The sequence below is a fragment of the Pan troglodytes genome, chromosome 5 (assembly GCF_028858775.2).
Source record: "Pan troglodytes isolate AG18354 chromosome 5, NHGRI_mPanTro3-v2.0_pri, whole genome shotgun sequence".
NCBI classification, from domain to species: domain Eukaryota; kingdom Metazoa; phylum Chordata; class Mammalia; order Primates; family Hominidae; genus Pan; species Pan troglodytes.
Genome location: NC_072403.2, coordinates 170165725 through 170182957, shown reverse-complemented (window position 1 = coordinate 170182957; position 17233 = coordinate 170165725). Strand labels below are relative to the sequence as shown.

General features: G+C 40.2%; 1 protein-coding gene across 5 annotated transcripts in view; it reads left to right on the top strand.

Moving 5' to 3' along the window:
- Positions 1 to 17233, top strand: part of SERAC1 (serine active site containing 1) — a 57916-nt gene that overhangs the window by 20294 nt on the left and 20389 nt on the right. For all 5 annotated transcript variants that reach the window (XM_016956539.4, XM_016956536.3, XM_016956537.4 and 2 more), the window contains 3 exons: positions 1070 to 1201; positions 3556 to 3677; positions 4750 to 4878. In XM_016956539.4, coding sequence (XP_016812028.1) covers positions 1070 to 1201; positions 3556 to 3677; positions 4750 to 4878 — 383 coding nt within the window. The remainder of the gene's footprint in view (positions 1 to 1069; positions 1202 to 3555; positions 3678 to 4749; positions 4879 to 17233) is intronic.

The following is a 17233-nucleotide window of genomic DNA, read 5'->3' as shown; positions in this document are numbered from 1 at the left end:
TGTGGTTATTTAAGAGAATGCAGGATTGTTCTTAGGAGATGCAGGTTGAACTGTGAAAGGGTAAAATGTCATTTTGTCTACATCATCCTTTCAAATAGTTTGGGAAAAATTACATGTGAATATAGATGAAGAAAATACGGTAAAATAATAACAGTTATTGAATCTAGATGTGATGTATGGATGTTATTCTTTTTTTTTTTTTTTTTTTTTGAGACAGAGCCTTGCTCTGTCACCCAGGCTGGAGTGCAGTGGCACGATCTCTGCTCACTGCAAGCTCTGCCTCCCGGGTTCACGCCATTCTCCTGCCTCAGCTTCCCGAGTAGCTGGGACTGCAGGCACCTGCCACCACACCCAGCTAATTTTTTTTTGTGTGTGTGTTTTTAGTAGAGACAGGGTTTCACCGTGTTAGCCAGGATGGTCTGGATCTCCTGACCTCGTGATCCGCCTGCCTCGGCCTCCCAAAGTGCTGGGATTACAGGTGTGAGCCACCTCGCCCAGCCTATGTTAACTTATTAATTTCTTTCATATATTTGATCTTTTTGAAAAAGTTTTGGGGAGAAAAAGATTTTAAAAATGACCACATATGAAAGACACCAGAATATACAAAACAAAAGCACACACATTGAGCCTGGGCAATTTCTTGAGTCCCTGTCTCTAGAAAAAAAAAAAAAAAAGATTAGCTGGGCCTGATGGTATACCCCTGTGATCTCAGCTACTCAGGAGGCTGAGGTGGGAGGATTGTTTGAACCCAAGAGGTCGAAGCTGCAGTGAGCCACGATTGTGTCACTGCACTCCAGCCTGGGTAACAGAGTGAGACTGTCTCAAAAAACAAAACAAAACTGACCCCTGCCCCCCCATCCAAAAAAAAGCACACACAATATTCATAATAACTGTAAAAGATAATATGACAGAATTGAGAACAAATAATATTAGTTTTTATCAATACCTATATATATGGATTTAACTCTCCAATTGTAGATTTCAAATGTTTATAAATTATCATCTTAAAGTGAAGATAAAAGTATTATCTTAACTTTTCACATTGTCTTGGCTTTTTCTTTTTGCAAAGACCCTTTTAGTACAGTTGATATAGAAGATCATGAGTGTGCTGTGTGGCTGCTCCTACGGAAGAGCAAGTCAGATGACAAAACCACGCGACTCGAGGCTGTGCGGGAAATGTCGGAGACCCATCACTGGCATGGTAATGAGACTACCTGAACAGGTGGCATGGCTTCAGCTGGCTCTTGATTGCTGACATAAAAGACAAGGGAGTGGCCAGGTGCGGTGGCTCACGCCTGTAATCCCAGCACTTTGGGAGGCCACGCTGGTTGGATCACAAGGTCAGGAGTTCAAGACCCACCCTGGCTAACATGGTGAAACCCCATCTCTACTAAAAATACAAAAAAATTAGCCAGGCATGGTGGCGGGCGTCTGTAGTCCCAGCTACTCGAGAGGCTGAAGCAGGAGAATGGCGTGAACCCAGGAGGCGGAGCTTGCAGTGAGCTGAGATTGCGCCACTGCACTCTAGCCTGGGCAACAGAGTGAGACTCCGTCTCAAAAAAAAAAAAAAAAAAAAAAGGGAGTGGGAGTGAGATTCAGGAAGGAAAATAATTCAGGCAGTGTTAGTATATATAGAAAGTATTTGAAAAATTTTAAGAAGCTTCAGTGATACGGAAAGTAGAAAGCCTGCTGAACTGGTAGTCAAATGTGTTTGGTAAGAATAAGCTCAAAAATGAGGTATATATATTTGTGTAACTTTCTACCAGAACAAAGTTTTATTTGGTTACATACTTCTTTGAGAGCAACTCTTGATTCTGATAGTTACCTAATGTACTTGAGTTTTCTTTTGGTTTCTATTTAATGAAGTACATTTAATTGCTTGCTACACCATACAATTATGTTTGCTTTTACTTTTACAATCTACTTGGCTCTAATACTAATAGTCGAATGTACCCAATTTGTATTTGTGTATATCATTTTTAATGGACTATTTGAAATATGTAATTGTGTTTAAAAATCACAAATTTTACAATAAAAATATTTTTAAAAGAACTCATATCTTCTCTGGTTATAGTACATGGATAAAACTATAATTTGTTAGTAGAGCTGTCTTGTAAAAATGGGAAAAGTAGAAAAAAATAATTTTCTCAGCCAGGCACGGTGGCTCACACCTGTAATCCCAGCACTTTGGGAGGCTGAGGAAGGCGGGTCACTTGAGGCCAGGAGTTCAAGACCAGCCTGGCTAACATGGCAAAACCCTGTCTCTACTAAAAAAATAGAAAAAATTTAGCTGGGCATGGTGACGTGTGCTTGTAATCCCAGCTACTTGGGAGGCTGAGGCACAAGAATTGCGAACCCACGAGGTGGAGTTGTTAGCAAGCCAAGATTGTACCACTCCACTCCAGCCTGGACAACAGAGCAAAACTGTCTCAAAAAAAAAAAAAAAAAAAAAAGAAAAATTCTCAAAGAAAAGTTAAGCTCAGAATGAGATCTCTGCAAATTAATTTGTTAATTGGTTGGTGGCTATAATTATAATTTATAATGTAAGTATAAGCTCACTTAATGTTGGTGGAGATTTAGAATAGAAATATTTTTCAAAATTTGCCTTCCAGGGCTCCATTCCAGACTTATTGTATCAGAGAAATCAGAGGAAGTGCCCTGGCCCACAGATTTTGGAAAAGTTCCCCACTTGATCCAGAAGTACTCACCCAGGTTATTATTATTATTGTTTTTTGAGACAGTCTTGTTCTGTCACCCAGGCTGAAGTGTAGTGGTGTGACCTTGGCTCACTACAACCTCCGTCTCCTGGGTTCAAGCTATTTTCCTGCCTCAGCCTCCCGAATAGCTGGGGTTACAGGTGCCTGCCACCACGCCTGGCTAATTTTTGTATTTTTAGTAGAGACAGGGTTTCACCATGTTGGCCAGGCTGGTCTTGAACTCCTGACCTCAAATGATCCGCTCGCCTCGGCTTCCCAAAGTGCTGGTATTACAGGCCTGAACCATGGCGACTGGCCAACCCCAGGTTATAAACTGCCATTATTGAAAATAATGTTTGCTTTCATGGTTGGAATTTTGTTTTTGATATATAAAGAATGGCATGTTTAATTCAAAGTACTGCTATCTGGAACTGCAGACTAAATATTCATGGACACTATGAATACCAAAGCACCATATCATCACCACGGAGCAGTAGGCTTAAATGCCACCTCATGTGTTTTGAGTAGTGGTCAGAACATCTTTTGAATGCTGGAATTGTTTTAAAAAGAAGTTAAATTGGTTCTGACTTACCAGTTTCCACCTTTGAGCTTCTTTTTTTCCAAAAAGTTAGGCTGTGACCCGGTCTCCAGATATATGTTGAGGAGAATTGTGAGATCAGTCCTGGAAATGTATCTAGCTTATAGGTATTGTAAATGTAGTTGCACTTGGGAAATTTTGGATTACAAATTTGCAGAGCAGTTTAAAAATTAGAGTGCTTTCAAGTTGTTTGTTCAGTTAATCTTTATGACATCTGTCAGCTAGTTTTGGTATTAACAAAAGAAAATGCTTTTTCAATAGATTACCAGTATAGGATAATTGCTCAAGCCTGTGATCCGAAAACTCTTATTGGTTTGGCACGAAGCGAAGAGAGTGATCTTCGCTTTTTTCTCCTACCACCTCCTTTGCCATCTTTAAAAGAAGTAAGTAAAACAATAATAATAGTAATTTAGAGAGTGAAAAATGGTTTAATATATTATCTTCACTTGGGGTACAAAACACTTTAAAAAAGTAGTTGTTGGCTACTTCTCACAAGCAGATAAACTGGAATGTAAAACTGAAATCATAGTTTTTATACAAAGATTTGGTTCCTCAGGAGGGGCTGTTCCTTCTATATTATTTTCTGCCTTTGGGAATTTGGAGTCTCTATAAACCATTGGGTGACATGCCATAGCATATCAGCATCCATGAGTTGGTCCCTTCTGAGTTTCTGTAGGTCAGGTTTTCTCAGCCTCAACACCATTGACATTTTGGGCCAGATACTCCTTTGTGGTAGGAAGCTGTTGTGTAAATTGTAGGGTGTGTAGTAGCATCCCTGGACTCTACTCCCTAGATGCTAGTAGCACCCCCTAGTTGTAACAACCAAAAATGACCCCAGACGTTGCCAGATGTTTCTGGGGCAAAATAGGCCCTGGTTGAGAAACACTGCCATAGATTTAAAGCATGTTTCTTGAGTATCTTTCCTAGACTAGAAAATGAAACTCTTAAAACTTCTGTGTTAGCAGCTTTTTGAAAAATAGAAAAATGAATATACTAGATATTAATTATTAGAGAAAATGAGATAGTAACAAGTTCTGGATTTAAAAAGCAGTAGCTTTAATTAGTAAGGGTGCAATAATTCATTTTGAGTCAAGATGTTGAGAATGTCAAGATGTCAGATGAACATTGAGAGTTAAAGTTTACAATAGGTCTGTCAGTTTGAAGTAGCAGACATGAAAGTATAGAATTCAAAATTAAATGATTGTTTATTTACCTGGGTGGGTGACTGTTTTCAAGACTGAAAGCAGTAATTAATCTCTGATATCTCTTTTCCTAGATCTCTATATCATATATATGTGTGTGTATATATATATATATAGAGAGAGAGAGAGAGACATGCACACATAATATATGGCTTTGATGTATATGGCAAATATTGGCTTTGAGTCTTTGGATATTTTTTGTTGTACTCAGTTGTTGAGTATTTATGAAGACTTTCCTTTCCTTTTATTTCAGGATTCTTCCACTGAAGAAGAGCTCAGACAGTTGCTGGCTTCCTTACCTCAAACAGAGCTAGATGAGTGTATCCAGTATTTTACATCTTTGGCTCTTAGTGAAAGCAGTCAGAGTCTAGCTGCTCAGAAGGTTAGTTCATGTATTCATTCAGTAAATATTTTTGAGTGTCCACCCTTTCCAATGTATTGTGTCAGTGGCTGGCATTCACCCAGTAACTGAGTAAACATGCTAACTTCTGGTTGTGTGTCATGCCCTGGGCTGGATGTCAGGGATGACAGGGAGGCAGGTAAATGAACAGTCACAGAGTGTGTAAGAGAGATAAAGGTGATTTCAGGAGCCCTTCACTATGCTTAAGAGGTCATTTACAGCTTCACAGGAGGTAACTCTGAAATTTTATCTTAAAGAACGAGGGCCGGGCGCAGTGGCTCATGCCTGTGGTCCCAGCATGTTGGGAGGCCGAGGTGGGTGGATCACGAGGTCAAGAGATTGAGACCATCCTGGCCAACATGGTGAAACCCCGTCTCTACTAAAAATACAAAAATTAGCTGGGCGTGGTGGCACATGCCCATAGTCCCAGCTACTCGGGAGGCTGAGGCAGGAGAATCGCTTGAACCCGGGAGGCGGAGGTTGCAGTGAGCCGAGACTGTGCCACTGCACTCCAGCCTGCTGACAGAGCGAGACTCCGCCTCAAAAAAAAAAAAAAGAATGAATAGGGCTGAGGGCAGTGGCTCACAACTGTAATCCCAGTGCCCAGTGCTTTGTGAGGCTGAGGCAGGAGGATTGCCTGACGCCAGGAGTTTGAGGCCAGCTTGGGCAACACAGTGCGACCCCTGTCTCTATAAAACATTAAAAAAAAATTAGCTGGACATGGTGGCATGTGCCTGTAGTTCCAGCTGTTTGAGAGGCTGAGCTGGGAGGATTGCTTGGGCCCAGGAGACTGAGGCTTCAGTGAGCTGTGATTGTGCCACTGCACTCCAGCCTGGGCAACAGCATGAGACCCTGTCTCAAAAAAAAAGAAAAGAAAAGAAAAAGTAAAAGGCTATCAGTGAATACTGAATTCTGATATTCTTGGGGTGTTATGTCAGCGAGTTTTTCTTTATAAAAATCTCATATCTCTAAGAGAAATCAGAACGAATAACCACCATTATTAACTGCAATAACTATGTAGTCTCAATGAGAGGAACGTATTTTGTCAGTAAAAAAAAAAAAAAATCAGTGTTTTATATTCTTTGACCAATTAAATGCGTTTTCTCATTTTTCCCTTTTGTGAGAAATTAGGGACGCATCAGTAGATATGACTACTTTACATAATTTCCCCTTTTGGGCCATGTCTTGGAATTGCTCCAGTGAATTATAATGGTTTTTCTTTTTGATGCCGAGAGTTCTGTCATCTGGCCTCTATAGCCCTTTCTGTATGCTGGCCTTCTTATGCTTTTAAATTCTGTTCCCAAAGTGGCTGGAAGGTGCCATGGTTTTTTGACAAGGTATCCCTGGCTCTTTTTGATTCTTCCTGCCCTACAAGATTTGGCCGCTTCTCCAAGGAGATCTGGTTCTTCTTACAGGAAAAGGTTAAGAGTCCAGAACCCAGGCACTAGGTGTGCATAATAGTTCTTCATGAAGGTAGAGCTGGTGGACCCTGGGGGCTCCTAGACACCTAAGTGACGGAGCAGAACAATTACCTTTTTCTTAAAAGGTCTTAAATTTATGGTAATATTTCCAATTCAACTAGTTTTCTTTTTAATCCACATACCATAAAACCCTTTAAGACTATACAATTCATTGGGTTTTAATATACTCATAGAGTTGTATAATCATTACTCCAATCTAATTCCAGAATATTTTCACCATCCCCCAAAGAAACCCTGTAACCATTAGCCGTCACCACTCATTCCCCTCTCCAGCCCCTGGTAACCACTGATCTATTTTTCCTATGGATTGGCCTGTTCTGGACATTTCGTATGAATGGAATCATCCAATATGTGGCCTTTTGTGTCTGACTTCCTTCGGTTAGCATAATGTTTTCAAGGCTCAGCCACACTGTGGCATATCAGTGCTTCATTCCTTTTTATGGCCAAGTAATAGTCCATTGTATGGCTATGCCGCATTTTATTTATCTGTTCATCAATGATGGACATTTGGGTCATTCCTATTCTTTGGCTGTTATGTATGAATAATACTTCTATGAACATTCTATTGTTTGGCTATTATGTATGAATAATACTGCTATGAACATTTCTCATTGGAAAAAAAAACTGTACTGTACAAGATAGGAAAAAAGCAAAGCATTTTTCCTACTTTCTCACACCACTTAACACTTCTGACACCAGGAGTGTGGAGGGTTTTTCCCTACACACTCAGCAATTCTCCATCAAACATCAGCTCAGTGTCCTTCAATTTAGTTCAGTTCTGACATCTCTACCTAGAGATGGCGTCAGAGCCCATAGGTTAAGGGCTCTGTCCCACAGGACTGCCCCCCACTTCAGATACCAGTCACAAGTTCCAGGTGTGACCTGTGCTTCTGATCAACCAGCCATAAACTGGGAGTGCCCATGACCCCCACCTTGGGTTTGATTAATTTACTGGGACGACTTATGGAATTCAGAAAAACACCTTACTTATGCTTACCGTTTATTATAAAGGATATGACAGAGGAGAGGGATGGACAGCAGATGGAAGACATGCGTAGGGCAAGCTATGTAGGAAGGGGCGCTGAGCCTTCATGCCCCTCCGGGTACATCACCCTCCAGACATCTCCATGGGTTCCGGTATCCAGAAACTTTCTGAACCCTGTCCTTCAGATTTTCATGGTTTTAATCAGTTGGCATGATTGATTGACTCATTGACCTTTGGTGATCACCTCAACCTTCAGGCCCTCTGTCCTCCCTAGAGGTTGAGTAGGGCAGAAAGTCCCTACCATCTAATCATGCCCTTAGTCTTTCTGGCCACCAGCCCCCTTCCTGAAACTATTTAGGGGCCCTCCGTCCACCAGTCATCTCATTAGCATACAAAAGACACTCATCACTCTGGAGGGAACCAGGGGTAGAGACCAAATACGTATTTCTTATTAGATCTCAATATCAACATTTATGTGCATGTCTTTGTGTGGATGTATGTTTTTAGTTTTCTTGAGTATATACCTAGGAGTGGAATTTCTGGGTGTTATGGTAACTCTGTATAACTTTTTGAGTAACTTTCAGATGTTTTCCACAGAGACTTTACCATTTTACATTCCCACCAGCAATATATGTTATTGTCCATCTTTTATTCTAGCCATCCCATTGTGTGTGAAGTAGTATCTTCATTCTGGCTTTGATTTGCATTTTCCTAATGCTTAATGATGTTGGGCATCTTTTCACGTGCTATTGGCACTTACATATCTTCTTTGGAGAAATACCTATTCAAACCCTTGGCCCAATTTTTTTTTAACTAGTGATTTTGTTTTTGTTTTTGACATGAGGTCTCACTGTGTTGCCCAGGCTGGAATGCAGTAGCTATTCACAGGCAAAATCATAACATGCCCTACAGCCTTGAACTCCTGGGCTCAAGTGATCCTCCCACCTCAGCCTCCTGAATAGCTGAGACTACAGATGTGAGCCACCATGGCTCCCTTTGCTCATTTTAAAATTGGGTTACTTGTCCTTTTTGAAGCATCTTTTCATGTTGCAGCACCCAATTTAAAAATGGACTTTTGTTGTTGTTGTTGTTGAATTGTAAGAGTTCTTGATATATTCTAGATACAAATCTCTTATTAGATATGTTGAATTGTAAGAGTTGAAATTTTTTGTTGAGTTGTAAGAGTTCTTTATATTGTTGAATTGTAAGAATTCTTTATATTGATGAATTGTAAGAACTCTTTGTATATTCTGGATACAAATCTCTTATTAGATATGTAATTTGCAGATATTTCTCCCATTCTGTGGGTTCTTTTCACTTTCTTGATAGTGACCTGTGCACCCCAAATGTTTTTAATTTTGATGAAGTCTGGGCAGGGATGGTGGCTTATGTCTGTAATCCTAGCAGTTTGGGAGGCTGAGGTGGGAAGATCACTTGAGCCCAGGAGTTTGAGAACAGCCTGGGCAACATAGCAAGACTATCTCTAAAAAGAAGAAAAACATTAACCAGTTGTGGGGTGTGCGCCTGTGGTCCCAGCTTCTCAGGAAGCTAAGGCAGGAGGATCACTTGAACCCAGGAATTCAAGGCTGCAGTGAGTAGTGATCATGCCACTGCACTCCAGCTTGGGCAACAGAACAAGTCCCTGTCTCTAAAAAAAATTAAAAAATAAGAAACATTTTTGATGAAGTCCAATTGATACATTTTGTCCTTTTGTTGTTTGTGCTGTTGGTGTCAAACCTAGGAAACCACAACCCTGTCATGCCAAGTAGTTTCTTATCTAAATCTGTATTCTTCCCTTCTCTATTCTTATGCCCCCGCTTTTCATCTGGAAGCCAGGGAGCCACCTCAATTTCAGCAGGCCTTGTCTAACATCTGATAGTTTCAGCTTGGTTGGGACCAGGCTATTTATAGACAGGGTCTTGTGTACTTCTCTGTGTTCTGCCATGGTGTCTCCCACTCCCATCACTAACTTCTCTCCTGCACCCCCATGTCGGAGCTCCTGAGACCTGGCCTGACATTACTATTTAGTTAATATTCCTCTACCTTCTATAGTGTTCTGTAACCTTACCTTTTGCCAAGTGAAGAGAGGGAAAGTGGTTTAATACCACCATGCTACTTTTTTTTTTTTTTTTTTTTTTTTTTTTTTGAGACAGAGTGTCCCTCTGTCACCCAGGCTGGAGTTCAGTGGTGTGATCTTGACTCACTACCACCTCTGCCTCCTGGGCTCAAGCAATTCTCCTGCCTCAGCCTCCCGACTAGCTGGGACTACAGGCATGTGCCACCACACTAGGCTAATTTTTTTGTATTTTTAGTAGAGATGGGGTTTCACCATGTTGGTCAGGCTGGTCTCGAACTCCTGACCTCAGGTAATCTGCTCGCCTTGGCCTCCCAAAGTGCTGGGATTACAGGCGTGAGCCACTGTGACTGGCCCCACTATGCTGCTTCTTGGCGCAGAATTCTTGGCCTCAGCCAGTAGTTTAAAGAGTTACATAGTTTAAATTGGCCTTGTGCATATGTGTGTGTGTGTTCATAGTTAACATATCATGTGTTTGTGTGTTTTAACATTCACCGCCTTGGAGAGGACCTGCGTCTTCTGACAACTTCTCCACCACCCTCCCCTACCCATTTCAGGTGCCTCATTTTAAAGATCTTCCCCTAACCAAAGTTTTTCTGAAAAAGTAATTCGTATGACCTTTTTTTTGAGATGAGGGTCTCACTCTGTCAGCCAGGTTGGAGTATGGTGGCATGGTCTCAGCTCACTACAACCTCCGCCTTCTGGGCTCAAGTAATCCTCTCACCTCAGCCTCCCAAGTAGCTGGGACTACAGGCGTGTACCACTATGCCTGGCTAATTTTTTTTGTATTTTTGGTAGAGACGGGGTTTCGCCATGTTGCCCAGGCTGGTCTCGAACTCCTGGCTCAAGAGGTCCACCCTGCCTCAGCCTTCCAAAGTGCTAGTATAACAGGCGAGAGCCACCGTGCCTGGCCCGTATGACCTTTTGATTGCATTGTCTTTATGCTACTCCAATTCAGTGTATTTAGGAGCCATAGATCACACTGGAAATGATGAAACTGACACTTGAAACATTTCCATTCTGCTTGGGCAGATCACAGACACATACATCCATCCTTTAAGTAAATACATTGTTTTTAGTTTTTTTTTTTTTAAATGACAGAGCAAGACTCCGTCTCAAAAAACAAACAAACAAACAAAAAACAACGAATGCTATATGTTTAATGAAGCACCTTTGATTTTTCCACTTGGAAGGCACTAGTTTCACTTTGATTTGAGTCCCTGTTCTTTTTTTTTAAACAAGAGGTAGCATATATTTAATTAATTTAATATTTAAATAAATATTTAATTGTAATTCTGATGTCTCATCTCTTTAGGCGAGTAAGCACTGCTTTTTACTTTTTTTTTTTTTTGAGGCACAGCCTCGCTGTGTCGCCAGGCTGGGGTGCAGTGGCTTGATCTCGGCTCACTGCAAGCTCCGTCTCCCGCGTTCAAGCGATTCTCCTGCCTCAGCCTCCCAAGTAGCTGGGACTACAGGCGCGAGCCACCATGCCCAGCTGATTTTTGTATTTTTAGTAGAGACGGGGTTTCACCATGTTAGCCAGGATGGTCTCGATCTCTTGACCTCATGATCCGCCTGCCTTGGCCTCCCAAAGTGCTGGGATTACAGGCATGAGCCACTGCACCTGGCTGCCTTTTAGTTATTCTTATTCCCTCTACTCTGCCTCAAGTTTATCATGCCTCCTGGATTTCACATATGCCAGGAAGCTGGGGGTGCTGACATGGGGGGTGGAGAGAGTCCATCTGGTTTGTAGTGATCTGTCTGCCCAGTTTATGACAGACCTGCCTCATAGTGGTCCCCAAGGGCCCTTCAGTGTCAGTGTGCTGTTTCTATATAAAACTGCTTTCAAGCTGGGCACAGTGGCTCATGCCTGTAGTCCCAGCTACTGAGGAGGCTGAGGCAGGAGGATACCTCAGTCCAGGAGTTCGAGGCTGTGGTGCTCTATGATAGTTTCTGTGAACAGCCACTGCACTACAACCTGGGCAACATAGTGAAACCCCATCTCTAAAAAATAAACAAACAAAACTCCTCACGTACAGAGGTGACTGTCAGCCCCAGCATACAGCCAACACGATAATGCTTGGTTTTGGAACAGGGTTCTTAACCTTTGAATACCATGGACTCCTTTGGTGATTTGGTGAAGTCTAGGAACTCAGTTCTAAATGCATAAAATATAATACATAAGATTACAAAAGAAACAAATTATACTGAAATACTGTTATCAAAAGAGAAAAATTCTGATATAATTAATATATGTATGGATGCATTCAATAATAAGAAAATATATTTAAAACATGAAAGTTGAAGTTAATTAAAATTTTTCTCTTTTTATTTTGGAATAATTTCAAATTTAAATAATTGCGAAAATAATACATTTCATTAAGTTTCACCAATTACTGTCTGGGCGCAGTGGCTCACGTCTGTAATCCCAGCACTTTGGGACACTGAGGCAGGTGGATCATGAGGTCAAGAGATTGAGACCATGCTGGCTAACACAGTGAAACCCCATCTCTACTAAAAATACAAAAAAATTAGCCAGGTATAGTGGCAGGCACCTGTAGTCCCAGCTACCTGGGAGGCTGAGGCAGGAGAATGGTGTGAACCCGGGAGGCAGAGCTTGCAGTGAGCTGAGATTGCACCACTGCACTCCAGCCTGGGTGACAGAGTGAGACTCCGTCTCAAAAAAAAGATTCACCAATTACTAACATTTTATCCCATTTGTTATATCATCCCTCCCTTTTACTTTCCATCTCTCTGCAGATATATTTTAATGTACCTATTCACACACATTTAATATTTTTCTGCCTGAGCCATTCATTAGGTACAGACCTGATGCCCCAAGGACATTCCCTGAAAGAACCACAGTACAGTTATCGATTCAGAAAATTTAATATTGGTATAATACTGTTGTCTAATATTTGAATACTCCATATTTGGATTTTCCCGGTAATTCTTTTATGACAGCTTTTTTTTTTTTTTTTTTTTTTTTTTTTGAGATGAAGTCTCGCTCTGTCACCCAGGCTGGAGTGCAGTGGCGCGATCTCGGCTCATTGCAACCTCTGCCTCCCCGGTTCAAGCAATTCTCCTGCCTCAGCCTCTTGAGTAGCTGGGATTATAGGCATATCTGCCACCACGCCTGACTAATTTTGTATTTTTAGTAGAGACGGGATGTCACCATGTTGATCAGGCTGGTCTCGAACTCCTGACCTCAGGTGATCCGCCTGCCTTGGCCTCCCAAAGTGCTGGGATTATAAGCATGTGCCACTGCACCCAGGCTATGACAGCTTTTTTCTTTTTAAAAAACCTATTTCAGGATCTAGGCTGGTATTAAGCATTGCATGTGAGTCTTGTGTATTTAGTCTCCTTTCACCTGAAAATTTGTTCAGCCTTTCTCTGTCTTCATGACATTGACATTTTTGAAGAGTACAAAGCAGTGGTTTGTAGATTGGCCCTCAGTTTAGTTTGTCTCATGCTTCCTCATGATTAAATTTGAGTGTGCATTTATTACAGGAATACGATAGAGGTGATTTTGTGTCCTTCCCAGTATGTCATGCCCAGAAGTGCATGATGCCAGCTCAACACTTATTGGCTGATGTTTCCTTTGTTCACTTGGTTAAAGTGATGTCTGCCAGTTTTCTCTGCTTGAATGTTAATATATTTATTTATTTGAAATTAATACATGATTTGTAGGAGGAGGAGATACTTTGAGATTAGGAGACTGTCCTGTTGCTCTTCAAACTTTCAGCCAGTGGTTTTATTTAATAATAATCTTTGAATGAATGTTGCCTGAATAACAGTTATTGTTAGGTGGTTGCAAAATGCTGAGTTTTTCCCCCTAATTTTATTACTCCTTATTCATTTATTTAGTATTCTTCTGTAGGAAAAGCTTTCTTCTTCCTCCCATTTCTGCTTTCTGCCTTTCTAATCCATATGGGATAACACATGGTTATTTTTCTTCACTAGATTATAATCTCTTACTATCCTTATTCATACTGATGTTCAAATTGTCCCAGGTTTGGCTGTGGGAGCCCCTTCAGGTTGTCTCCCATGTCTTTTGTAAATGGTTTCATTCATTATTTTTGGAGCTCTTGCTTACTTTTTGGTATTAGAAAATGTTCATCTTAGACTTTCCCTGTTCTAGCCCTAGAATAAGCTGATTTTTTAAGCAGGCTTGGTTCCTTTTAGGGCTAATGGTATTTAGTAACCAAGTTCTGGGTTAGGTAAGCTCATTGCTGCTGTCATTCCTTTCAGGCCTTCAGTGGATAGAGCTGGGGAAAGAGGCAGCTTCATATGGTTCCATTCAATATGTACCTTTTATTTTTTAATGACATCAGTGTGAATGCTGTTGTTGCTTCGCTGAATAAGAACATTGAACTGTTGATCTCAAATCATTGTTGCTAGGGAATGCTGAAAGCAGTGTAGATTTGGGATCACTAGTATGAGAATGTGCAACTTCACTGTTTGGTGATAGTTGGCATTGAAAGGAAGAGTGAATATAACCGTATTTTCAGATAGCTGCAACATGAGATGTGATATGAAAATACCTGTGCTTTCCCTTACTGCTAGAATCACAGGTACTGCTAGTGTTACTGTGGTTTATTGTCTGTGTTCATAACTGAATACTATGCAGAATTTCAGTTAGAGGTTAGGAAAAAACAAAGGTAATTTTTTTTTCCATCCAAGTTTACACCCTACCTGCCTTGAATTCTATCTACCCCATACCCCTAAGGACCCTTGTTAAAAACTCCTGCTTTAGAATGAACATCATTTTAAAGCCCAGTTAGTTTGCACAAATCACAGAGCTCTAAGGTTGTAACTGTTTATGAAGAAACAGCAGAGATGGGCCAGGTGCAGTGGCTTACGCCTGTAATCCCAGCACTTTGGGAGGCCGAGGTGGGTGGATCACGAGGTCAGGAGATCGAGACCATCCTGTCTAACATGGTGAAACCCTATCTCTACTGAAAATACAAAAAATTAACTGGACGTGGTGGCACATGCCTATAGTCCCAGCTACTCAGGAGGCTGAGGCAGGAGAATAACTTGAACCCGGGAGGCGGAGCTTGCAGAGAGCTGAGATTGCACCACTGCACTCCAGCCTGGGCGACAGAGAGAGACTCCATCTCAAAAAAAAAAAAAAAAAAAGATTAACACCAGAGATGAGCTCTTTTATATTACTGTTGCCTTTACATTTTTCTACCTATTCCTTTTTTTTTTTTGTCTGTTTGAGACAGGGTCTCTGTTGCCCAGGCTGGGGTGCAGTGGCATGATCATGGCTTACTGCAGCCTTGACCTCCCTGGGCTAGGCAATCCTCCCACCTCAGCCTCCCGGGTAGCTGGGACAGCAGGTGTGCACCACCTTGCCCAGCTAATTTTTTGTAGAGATGGGGTTTCACTGTATTGACCAGGCTGGTCTTGAACGCCTGGACTCAAGCAATCCACTTGTCTGAGCCTCCCAAAGTGTTGGGATTACAGGCGTGAGCTACCACGCTCGGCCTGTACCTACTCTTTATTATTGTTTTTAATATTGTCATTCTCTAGCTTTTCGTATGCACTTCCTTAATCCTTATACAATTATTTTTTGTTGCACTCATAGAATTTGATGTTTGGTGTTTCTTAAATCTTTATGAATTTATTTAGTCTTGTCATATCTTAGTTCAGTATAAAGCAGCAGTAACTATGTACATTTATTTTTACATTAGGGTTTAGAATATAATCCATACAACCATACTGTGAGTTTGTTCCTTTGTATTCATTCCTTTTTGCTTGTACTTCTTACTGCCACAAAATCTGCCAATTCATAAGTAACAACCTTCGCCAAAAATGAGAATAAAATGGGAACTGCACTCTACATCACACTGCGGAAATGGCCAAGACAAATGAAAGTCCTGGATCATTTTTCTTTGCCTTCTCTCCTCTCTGTCCTTGGGGAATTTAGAGTAGAACTAGATGAGATAGATAATTCAAGGGTACAAGGTGGGAAGAGGGGTTTGGGGGAGCCAGGATGTGGTGATAAATCTTCAACTAAAAATTCCTACCCCCTGACAAAGTTTACCAATCCACTAATTTACCATTATCTCTGCCAGAGAAGGATGACTTTTCATGACTTAGCTCCATCTCAATCCTCAATTTAAATGATGTGACTCTGAGATCCAAGCATGTTTAAATTTAGAAAAAAAGAATATTATATACGAGAAGAAGACATGAATAAAAAGTATAGAGTGGCCAAAAATTATTTTTAGTTGGTTTACTGAACCATGGACCTTATAAATTAACTAAAAATGCAGAATCTTATGGATTATATTTCCTATAGAAAACACTGGGCTTTATATTAATATATACATTTTTTAGCCATTACCTTGTAGTTGTCCTCTTTTGCCAGCAGGTGGGCTGTATGCACACAATTATGACCCCTAGCTCCAAAGTGAAGCACTTCCAAAGCACCTACAGCAATGCAGCAATACATCTTCTCTCCATCCCTTCCATCTCTCCTACCCCAACGCACACACTCTCTCACTCTACACGAGTAGTAGCACAGGATACATACACACTGTTCTATACCTTTTTCTCACTTAAGGATTATTGTGGAGATTGGTATATATCAGTGTAAGAAGAGACTCAAAATTTTCAGACCGGTATGGCATTCCATTGTACAACTGTACCATAATTGATTTAACTAACCCCCATTGATAAATATTAGCTGGTTTTCAGTCTTTATTATTATACAAACAATGCAGCAGTGAGCAAACTTGCATATCTATCACTTTCCCTGTGTGTGAGCATCTCTGTAGGATCAATTATTAAAGGGCATGTGCACTTGTGATCTTGATCGCTGATGCCAGGTTGTCCTCCATAGAAGTCGTGCCATTGATACCACTTGCAGCAGGGTGCTGTGCGTGCTTGTTTCCCTAGAACCTCATCTGTTCGATGGATGACAAATGTAGCTTCTTAGTGTCCTTTCAGTGTGCACGCCTCTCATTATGAACAGTGCTGAGCGTTGTTTATATATATTTATAAAATAAATATACAAAAAATATATATTATATTTATGTATTTTATATATAATGAATTATATTTAGAAATATGCCTCTAAAATATAAAAATAAAAATATAAATATATAATTTACATATATAATATATAGATATAAATATATAGTATATTAATATATAATAAATGTAAATATATACTATACAATATATAAATATATAAATACATATATAAATATATAATTTATAATTTATAATATATTCTTATATATTTTAGAGGCATTATATTTATTTTCCTAACAACTTTATGTTTATGACTGTGCTTGTATTTCTATAATAGTGTTGGTATTTTTTGTCACTGACTTGTAGGAGATTATTGCATATTAGTGACATTAACCCTTGATCTGTGATAAGAGTTGAAATTGAAATGCTTTAATTTCGAAAACATTCAATAGAAAATTGAAATGTTTTTATTTATGTTTTAATATGTTAGAAATAGTCCCCACTACTCTTCTGTTTTGTAATTTTTGTAACGATTTTTGTTTATCCTTCCATAAGAACTTGAATTGAATTTCAACTTAAGAAGAATTGAAAGCTCTGTGATCATTGTCATCGTGTTCTTTCTTTTTAACTTGTCCAATAATGCTTTATATCTTTCGAATTATATTGATTATTAGACTTTAAGTAGGCTGTTAGCAGAATCTGGAAAATAATATACTGTACTGACTACTGGGGGCTGAAAGAGATGACACTAGAACATCCTGGGCTTTTCTTACTTGTTAAAAGAATTGTGAGTTAGTCTTCACACTTTCA